Source organism: Vidua macroura, chromosome 1 (genome assembly GCF_024509145.1).
Source record: "Vidua macroura isolate BioBank_ID:100142 chromosome 1, ASM2450914v1, whole genome shotgun sequence".
Classification (NCBI taxonomy): Eukaryota; Metazoa; Chordata; class Aves; order Passeriformes; family Viduidae; genus Vidua; species Vidua macroura.
Window position 1 is genome coordinate 130,812,961 of NC_071571.1, and position 10,439 is coordinate 130,823,399.

Below are 10,439 nucleotides of genomic sequence, written 5' to 3' on the forward strand. Positions count from 1 at the left end.
GTGATATTCTGAGCAATGGAGCAAACTTCTTATTGTTTGCTAATGGTTGAAATAACTATTTATTGCTATAAATGAGCAGTGACTACACCATGCCCAACACCTTTTTAAAGAAAAGTTTAAAATAAACCTTTTCTTCTGACTTATTTTTTTTTAATTTTTGAATCAGTTAATAATCTCAAAATATTTTTTCTGATTTTCATGAGGAAGGTTATAAAAATGTAAACAGAAATCATATAATGGTAGAAGGAATTGTTATCTATTCTGTGCCTTGCTATCTTGTTAGTAGAAAACCTTTCATTGCAAGATTTTGGCTATGGTTTTTTATTTATAATAATGTGACTAAAAGCTACTTTTGTTACCTTTGTTATGCACACATTCCATACACAGTTATCATCCTACAGATTCCATAATTCTTTACCAAGCTAATGGTATGAAGGAACTTAAAATGCATGTTCAGCATGATTTGTCTAAATGTTTGTAAAGTGTACGTGCTCTTAAATCTAAATGTCTGTAGAGTGTACATGCTCAAGACTGTCTCTTGGTGCTGAATTACCTTAAAGTAAGATTTGTGGTCATAAGCAATGATCCCATTGTATTAATTGACAGCCATTGCTCCAGACATGTTGCAATCTAAAACAAGGCATAGTGGGTACTGACTGATAGGTCATTGATCAAGTACAAAAAGCAAGTAAACAGTGCAACAATATTATATGCTATGATATGGAATGATCTCAGTGCACTGCTGACTTAAAAGTATTTTCATTGGCACCTTTTCCTGGGATAATATCTGAATTAAGTGATGTCTCATTTTTTCCAACTGCAGTGGTGAACCACTGAAAGAGACAGTTAAACTTGAGGATGGTCGAATTGGAGAGAGGCCAGAAATAGTTTATCATGTAATTCACACAATTTTGCTTGGTTGTCTAGCGATGTGTTTGGAAGGGTAAGTCTGATTTTGATGTATCTCTTTTGAAAGCAACAGAGTTCTGTACTGGACATGATGTGCTGGTTACCCCTTTGAAATCACCTTTTTTCAGAAATAATTTTGGCATATAGTGATACTACTTAGGAGTAGTCAAAGATAAGTTTAATTATAAATTGGATATGGTTATATGAAAACTTGTTATATATAACTTGGTCTCTTTAACATGTTTTCCAAACTTTAATGCAGCTGAGATCCAAGACATTAATTGAATCACATTTTTATCACTTTCTTTGTGGTATCTAAGTGTAGAACTGTGCTGTAATTGTTTTTAGCAAGAACTTGTGTAGTGTTTTGATGAACAGAATAGTGCTGGATTATTAGGATGTGGAAGATTCCTCATTCTTCTTCTTGTGTGTAGGCTACCACAAAGCGTACCTTTGCTTAACACGTTAAAGCAGTAGCAGAACTAATTTCAAAAGTATTGTGTTAGTCCTTAAAGCCAGAGAAGCTGATGTTTGGAAGACGTTATTGTTCTAATCTTGTTTCTCAGCTTAATCAGCTTGAAGATGCCAGGCTTGTGCTTTTATTAGGCTCCTCATCCTAAAATCTGAATATTCACAAACATTGCTTAAAGTGAGCAGACTGTTGTGCTATCCTGTGGTTTTTCTAAGTTGACTGGTCTACCCTTAAGAGTTAATTAAATATTTTCTTTTCCTTTCTTCAGGAAGTCCCTTATAGTGCATTGTCTATACAGCTTTGCTGAATAGCTGCTTTTTATCCCTTCTTGGCTGGAAAACCAGCCAAGTGACTTTACTATTCTCTTTGTTTTTCTTTCATCCTCCCCTGAACTCTGTGAAGGATTTGTCATCTTTTACCTTGGATCTTGCTCCTCCATCTCACAGCAGATAATCAGGTGCAAGCTCTTCTGCTAGAGATTTCCTTGGTTTACCCTCCAGTACCATCAAAGTTAACCTCAGATTGCTTGAACATTCAGACTGTATTTGACATAAGCAATAAATCAGAATGTCTTTATAGTAGTTTGAGTACAGAGGCATACACAGGGTCCCAACTAAGTTATTGCAGTGTTTTTCAGAATGAAATATCTATGGACACCTTATGTTTGTATGCTTGCTGCATTTGGTGTGTGTTCTCCTGAACTTTGGATGACGCTTTTCAAGTGGCTTCGACTGAAAGCTGTGCACCCAATACTGCTGGTGAGTTGCTGTTGCCAAAGTCTTGGGACATACAGCTAGCAAGCATATAGCTTTGCAAACAACAAGTACCTAAGACCCCTGAAAGAACCCATGAAAACAACAGGTTGTTCTGTGAGCAGTGGATTGCATATGGTCTGCTTTTTCTGTCTTTTGTTCTTAGTATCACTTTTTCTCTGGTACCTGGTGATAAAGTTGTGTTCACACTACAATCTTTTCTCATAAACAGCAGAGCTGTCTTCATCTCCCTTTCACTCTTCTCAATTTCTTTTAACAAATGTTTGAGACCTCTGTCTCTCTGTCATACCTAGTTGGAATTGGTCAAGAAGGTCATGCACTTTTTAGGAGGAATGCAGGAGAAAAAATACTGGTGCACAGGGAAGGCATAAGCTTTGTTTCACTGAGAAATGGGTCTTAAAATGGTGTACTAAGGTGAATTTAACTGCTAAGAGTAAAACTGCTTCATAAGAAATGGTAAGTCAAATTTGTATAAGATTTGTTCATGTATGGCCATTATAGAGAAGTGTTGTGACTGAAGATAAGCTTGTGTTACAGAGCAAACAACTCTCCTGCTTCCAACCCTAGTTTTATTCTCCATATGACAAGAGTTGCTTTGTGTAATTTTTAGCAGCTTTGTGCATTGGTTTTATTAATAAAATAGGGATAGAATATTGCTTGCCCTAAATTCAAGAGGCTTATAGGAATAAATATATTATACTCCTGTGAAAATACCATACACTGCTATATCAGAAACATTCACTGTGTTCTTTTAGTCAAGGAGTAACAATATGTTCAGGTACATGGTAAGCACATCCTTTTACATACTTCATGTTTTCTGTAATGTAGACCTGCTTTTTTACTATTAACAGAGTAGATGTGTTAGTAGCTTACTATCAAAGGAATGCCTTGTGTCCATGTTTTCTGTACTATAGAAGCTATTTGCTCCTTCTTGCAAAGCAAAAATTGTATTAGCTAGAATGATGGTATGCTGAGAGATGGGTTGCTGAGTCTTGCATATCAATAATGCTAATCTGAACAAGATCAAAGGTTTGAAATGCTTGGGATTTTTCCTTTCTCACAGCATTTGAATGTGAGGTGTTTACCTTCTGTTCCCTACGTATGTGCACATGGAATCATTGTTACTTAAGTAGTAATTAACTGTCCCAAAAATTGATGGTAAAGTTTTTGTGAGTCAAATGAAGCATTCTGTGCTACATTAAGCAAATTCTTGTTTGAGGAAGGTTTTTTGCCTGGTAGAAAGCCACAAAGTTTCACCTACTGTCGCTCTAAGGTTTCAGACATAAATATTGCTCACTGTATGAGCAGAATCAACAGACACTTCAATGCTGGAGAATGGTGCATAATCCATTTTCTCTAACATGTACTTTCCAGGCTCTTATTCTGAGTATGGCAGTTCCCACTATAATTGGATTCAGCTTGTGGAAAGAGGTAAGAAAAGTACCTTTGTGTAGTTTTCTTTGTATGTAGGCACAATATGAGTCAAAATGATGAGCAAATATAATGAAATGTACTCAGTGAAATTAAGTATATGTGATGAAATTGAAGCTGTCATCCACTGAAAATATGTTTCATTTAAAAAAAAAAAATCTTCACTTTTTTCCAGTATAAGGTATTTGACAATTTAATTTTTTAACTATTACTTATTGTAATTAAATTTAAATGAAGACTTTATTATATTCAGCTGTTAAGCTTAGGATGTATAAACTGACTCAACAAAGAAAATACTGCCAAATGAAAACTCAGGATATTGTAAACTGTGTTGTCTCAATTTTAGTTTTAGTGAAAAGGAGTAAAGTTAGAGGAAGTAAAATTACAGGAGGCTATATGCAAATAAACTGTTTGAAAAGCTCCCATCAAATTATAATGGAGTTAAATTCTTTGTGCAGACCATTGTGTCGAGGTATGTACCTACTACAATACAGGGAAGAAAAGCCACAGATGTTTCCATGTTTAAAATGAATACTTAGTTCTTTATTGCAAGTCACAGACAGACTTGGGGTAGAGTATTTGGAAATTATTTTTTAAGCTCTTGTGAGTGAGTGCAAAAAATATGTGAAAAGTCTCATAAAGTGTAATCCTCTGCTATACTGGCACAGCTTTAAAATAGTTTGGATAGTCTGAGAATTCATATATAGAAGCTGGTCTTGCCCAACAGTTAACAGATTTTGTAACATCTGTCTTACATTGCAACCAAATTTTCTCTTGTAGCTTGACTTTTTACATGTTTTTGATGGAGCAATAGATACTGTCTGTAAAAAAAGCTAGAGTTGCTCAAAAGAGTTACGAAATCTATTACAATAGAGGAAACTAGTTTAGTTAACCAAGTAATTCCTTTCCAGATTGTTTTAATGGAAGCAGTGTGGGGTTTTGGACTCTAGAGGGCTTCATCCATTGCTGATCCAGCTTCTGCTTTTAAGCAGTGGTGAACAGTTTGCTCTCCAGGTTCATAACTCATCCTTGAGGTTGGGAATGTTGACTAGAAGTAACAGAGCAGCAAAAATGCCTTGAGATTCCTAATCTGTTACCATGGCTATAAAAGGCTGAGTGTATAGCTCAGCATCTTTTTGCTTGGCTGCCTTCTGACTGTGTCTGGCATAGTCCCTCCTCTAACTAGGTTTTTCCAGATGCTGTGATTGATGAGAGAAGCAGGTTCTCCTTGGGGTGGGAGTAGCAGTTCCTCTTTCCATCCCTCTGTTCTGGGAGTGGTTCCAGTGTATGTGTAACAGCAGTGCTGTTTGTCCCTGACACAAACCTATGGCAGCTGCTCTTATGCTGCTTGTAGACTGCTGCTACTTGACAGCTGAGTTGTCCAGGTAATGGAGGTGGAAAGGCCTCAGTTGAAAGCAGGCTCCCACTTCTGTCTGTTCACTGTGGCTGTCCCAAAGTAAGCTGTCTCTTTAATCTGGCAGAACCTGTAAACTTCATTCTTTTCCAAAATAGCTGACATCCAGTAACTTTCACTTAGCATTTACAACAGCATGTACCTGTTCCAGCCCCTCAAGGTTGGCCAGCCATGGCTTTTTCAGATAAATGCACCAAATGGCTCAAGGACTTATAAAATCTCCAATCTTAATAAAGAAGGACCTCAAATTTGACAGGGTAGGGAAGCCATGATGCAGGGTTGCAATCTGGCTGGTTTGAAAGCGGTGGCATTCTATCTCACGGAATCCCGCCTTTTCCCCAAATGTTTTTCAAGAGCATAAACTGAGATACCCCACTTCACATGATGTAATGTGCTCTTCTTCACTGCAGTGATTGAAGTCAGAAGCAAGTCTGGGCACATTACCAGGGCTCTTCTAGGAAATTTCTTCTCTCCTGTCTTGCTTGCATAACACCTTTCCATCAAGTCACAACAGTTGAATCCTTCCTGCTCAAGCAGGTTTATCATTAAAGATTTATCATCTTCTTGGTTCAGTGCCCTTATTTATAGATATTTGCATATGACCACCTGAACTATGGTTTTGATACATTTAAGGCCACTTGAATGTTGTTGCTGCTATTTGTTTATTTATTTTTAATTACAAGTATTCTAATGAAATAGAGAGAGATGAGAACTTCTGTTTAACATACTTATTTTGGAGAGGGTCTCCTGCTGTCAGGTATGTAAATGTAAGCTGAGTTTTGTAAAATATTCAAGGAAAGGTACCAGACAGGGGAGAAAACTGTTGAAACCCATTTCTGTTGTGTCACATAGGTCTTAATGTAATGAGATGCTCTATAGATAATTTTTAAACTGTAAGTAACCAAAAACATTTCCATCAGTTTTTCCCTAGAATAATGACAGAACTTACAGAACTGCAAGAATTCTATGATCCTGATACAGTAGAACTTATGACATGGATAAAGTAAGCATGAAGTCCAACATTTCTATTTTACTGCTTTTTGTAAGGGTATTTTTATCTCAGCAGTTTATGGAGCTACCTCTATCAAGCTGGGTTTTACCTTGTCATTCAGTGATGCATGGGGAAAGAAGTTTTATATTTTAAGCTTGGTATTGTTCCCATGAAAAGAAACAGGAGTTTATCATGGATTACAAAAGATGATCCTGAAACACACAAGCAAGACATGTTTAATGTCATTGCAGACCTAGTTTCCAGATAGAGGTGGAGATCTCAGCAGGATCTTAGATCTTGCTTCTTTGCATGCTGACATTTCATTAGATTACAGGATTGATGTGGATTGTAATGTCAGAGGTGGACAAACACCCTGAAATGTTATGTGCCTGAGCCAATAAAATGAAATGAATGTGAGGATCTAGAGACTTTTGTCAGGATACATGGAGAGGAGTATGTGTTACCAGACTTGCCCTTTGACCACAGCAAGTATGGAGCTATGTTATACAGCTGGTACTGAACATATACACAGCTAGTACCAAGTCATTTTCATAGATTTAGTTTTATTACCACCAAAAGTTTCAGAATTGCATTCTGTCTCATTTAATTTAACTTCAAATTCTATCATTAGGAACTGTGCTTTTCTGAAAATTAGATCCCTTGTGTTCAGATAACTTAGCTTTAACTGTATTTCTTAGAATATTGCTTTCTGTATTTATGTAGTCTTTAATGTCAACCTGTTCGTCTTCGCAAAAGGCAAGGCTGGTAATTAGTGTTCCAGCCAATTTCTTCTTGTTTTGTAGTAGTGTATGTTGTTTGTCACTGCTGTAGCTCTTCAAGGCAGCAAGTGGAATAATGCCAAGTACCTAATGTTTTATGTTAGTCTGCATATACTTCAAGTATATAATTAATCATGGTGAATTTAATTGAGATTCACTCAGCTACGAGCCATTTGACTACCCTTATCTGTAGCAGCTGTTCTCATTTTTAAAGAAAATAAAGATTTTTTTTTCTTATGGATATACTTAGCTATTCACATTAAAATTTTAATTCAATGTCATAATTACAGTATATTTTCTCAATACGAATTTAATTTGAATTGTCTCTGCAGAAGTTGTCAAAGTCTAATAAAGTGTGACAATGACTGTTTTCTTTCACATATACAGAAATACAAATAGTCAAAAAATTATACCAAATCCAGAAACATGATTACTGTAGACATTATGTATTATGTATGCTGACATTATTTTTTCATACACGATGAAATACATAATCAGAGATTACATATGAAATACATAATAGAGATCAAGTTACAACAATCACAAATCATTCCCTCACAAGATAACATCATGTTGTTTCTCCTTCTACCTACCCTCTCACCCAAGCTTGTTTTGTCACAAGTTGGCAACCATTCAGAAAAGCAGAACTTGGATCCATTCCAGGACCACTCTGAATGGTGCTTGGTGGATTGCAAGGAGGGGAGAACAGCCATCAGCCCTTGCCCCAGCAGGAACCTCTCCTTTCAAGCTCCATATTGCTGCAGGTCTGCGCTTTCCCTGGCAGGGAAAGTACTGCCACAGCAACACCATCACCAATTGTAACGAGACCCCCAGCGATACCTTCACCTACTCCATTCTGCAGCACCCTAACAGATGCCACAGTATATAAAGTTGTTTTGATGAGTGCATCCAGTACTCAGAGTGCATGTTGGTGTTGCTTTTGCAGACGCCAGGCTCCTGTGGCTGCTGTGTTTGCAGGCAGCCCACAGCTCATGGGTGTGATTAAGCTCTGTACAGGATGGATGGTGTCGAGCTTGCCTTTGTATAATGATGATGATCTTCTGAAAAGAAATGAGAATGTGAGTATCCAATTCCATAAATGTGGCATCTCACAGGAACTGTCTTCCTCTTCACCCAAATGTAATGCAAAAAAATCAAATGTATTAGAAGGGAGGAGGACATAGGAGTCCAGCGGACATAGAAGGGATTATCAAGTAGATTATTAGTGCTTCACTCTGCACAGAAACAAATAATCAAAATATTATTTCTGAAGACTTTTCAGGCCACTTGAATGTAAGATGAGAACTTGCCATCATCAGAGATAAATACTTCCCTTTCAGCTGGCCATTGCCTCACTGTTTTGGAGATTTCAGAACCAAACTTTTTATAGCTTGATGTGTACATATAGTTTGTCATTGCAGACAGGTCATTGTTGGGGGGTGTGTGTGTCCCAGTATTTAAGGTATCACTGATTTTTGCATTGCATGAACATGTTTTCTTAATTTATAGATTTATCAGATCTATTCAAAGAGGTCAGCAGAGGATATTTATAAGATACTCACATCTTACAAAGCCAACTTCCTGGTTATTGAAGATTCAATTTGCAATGAAGTGGGACCTGTAAGAGGATGTAGAGTTAAAGATCTGTTGGATATTGCTAATGGTCATGTAAGTATTGGTGAGAAGAAATGAATACTTGGATGCATAAATAATTAAATTGAAAATAAATCTTATAATGCTGGTCTTATTTTTCCTATTATAATTGACATGTAGACAAAAGTCAAGTTTTAAAGGTGATCAGTTAAGTTTTGGATTGTCTGTTTCTTAAACTTGTAATCTTACCTAGTACTGTTAACTGCCCTAATCCCTCCTAACACATGAGTATCTAGCTGTGCTGCTTTTCTGACAATCATTAAATACCGTTTAACTATATGTAAATGTTCAAGACTGACACCTGAATAGGTTATTACAAAAGCAGTGAAGTCCTGCCACAGAAGGCATTCTTTACTGGCTTTGAAGAAGAAATCCTAAAATGGATAAACTCAGTTCTTCTAAAACTCTGGAGATGAGGACTAGCCTGCCATTTAGTTCAGTACAGACTGTTTGGTTCTGATGAGGGTGCAAGTTTATTCAGTTCAGCCTTGCAGATGGGTCAGCACACCAACAGTTAGTTTAAACCACATCTGCTAGAAAGATTGGTTGAATAAACTGCACCATGAATGCTGCTTCAGTCATTGACATGTTCTGTCTCTGGATGTTGGTAGTGCTCCTCTTGCCGCTTAAGTAGGGAGTAAGGTGGGGTTTATAAGGTGATCTCACTGCCACTTGTTCATTGGCTTCCTGGAAATCTAGCAAAAATTTTGGTTTTAGAAAGGCAGGGAGTGGCCTCAAACTCGCTTAGAGTTTCGTTGCTTATTCTCAGGTCAACAGGAAAGAGGGAGTCACCTCTAAGCAATATAGGAGTGGTATGTTATTAGGGGATTACTCTATATTTCCCCAGGAATCTACAGCTGGTGTCAGTTTCACTTCTCGGTTTCATAACTACTTTATCCTTGAGGGATATTTTCTCCATTTTTCTACTAACTTCTTACCGTTGCTGAAATCTATCATTTCTTTCCTTGTCTTGCTGCTAAAATCATGCATGCTGTGATTATTCCAGGATATATTCAATATACTGTACCATAACTAAGTGTGTGTGTCTGAATAACCTCCATGGTTGTTAATCTGCACGTTACCTCTCAGTTTATTCTCAGATCTGTGTTTGCATGAGTAAGTTCCTGTTTTTCCTTCACACTTAGGCTCTCCACTGGAGCACTTAACCACAATTTCAGGATTCCATGCCCTCATACCCCTGCATCTCTCATCTCCATGCATCCTGTATGCTTCTCTCTCACACATGAGCTTGATAATCCTTGTGTTTTTTGTTGTGTTTTTTGTTGTTGCTGTTGTCTTGGGGGGGAGTGATTGGTTTGGGTATATTGGTGTTTTTTTTTCAGAAAACTGACATAGATTGTTCTGGAAAGTTAATAAAGTGTATTGTCTCAGGAAGCTTTGAACAAATCTCCCAGTTTGCTTGCTAACAAAAATTGTTTAAGTCATATTGGAAGATTATCAAGATACTGCAAAGTAGTGGAAGCTAATGCATATGTATTTGGAGACTGCAATGCAGCATTTACTTACTCCCAAAGTAGGTGAGACAGTGGACAGACAATGTGTTGACAGGTCTGTGGATGTGTTTTGAATTGCTGTGTTTAAGAAGATCAGTACTACTTTATTGCTCGTGCTACATCCTGTAGTCCTAGTCCAATATCTTGTTTCTGACACTGGCTGAGAGCATAGGTTTACTGATAGGGAAAGACAAATGTTTTCCAGCAGTGTGTTGCTGAAGGACTGTAGCTCAGGGCAATTATCTTTGTGTTTGGAAGCCACTGGTAGATTTTTCTTCATGAGTTTGTCCTACAACATTTTTTTAAAACCATGTAAATTTGTAGCATCAAAAGGAATAATTAAGGGATTTCTTCAGCGATATCAGACAGTAGATGCTAAAATGCACAGATTGTTTCCAAGTCAATTGGTTGGAATTTGTAGGGAGATCTGTGTGTGTGTCTTTGGTCCATTAGTTATGTCAAACTTACTTGGCCTGGGAAAGGTAATTGAGATTTTAGTTTCC

General features: G+C 37.2%; 1 protein-coding gene across 2 annotated transcripts in view; it reads left to right on the top strand.

Moving 5' to 3' along the window:
• DPY19L4 (dpy-19 like 4) overlaps window positions 1-10,439 on the top strand; it is a 33,722-nt gene that overhangs the window by 16,915 nt on the left and 6,368 nt on the right. For both annotated transcript variants that reach the window (XM_053980556.1, XM_053980548.1), the window contains exons 13-18: window positions 824-943; window positions 2,019-2,139; window positions 3,529-3,585; window positions 5,920-6,002; window positions 7,716-7,848; window positions 8,279-8,437. In XM_053980556.1, coding sequence (XP_053836531.1) covers window positions 824-943; window positions 2,019-2,139; window positions 3,529-3,585; window positions 5,920-6,002; window positions 7,716-7,848; window positions 8,279-8,437 — 673 coding nt within the window. The remainder of the gene's footprint in view (window positions 1-823; window positions 944-2,018; window positions 2,140-3,528; window positions 3,586-5,919; window positions 6,003-7,715; window positions 7,849-8,278; window positions 8,438-10,439) is intronic.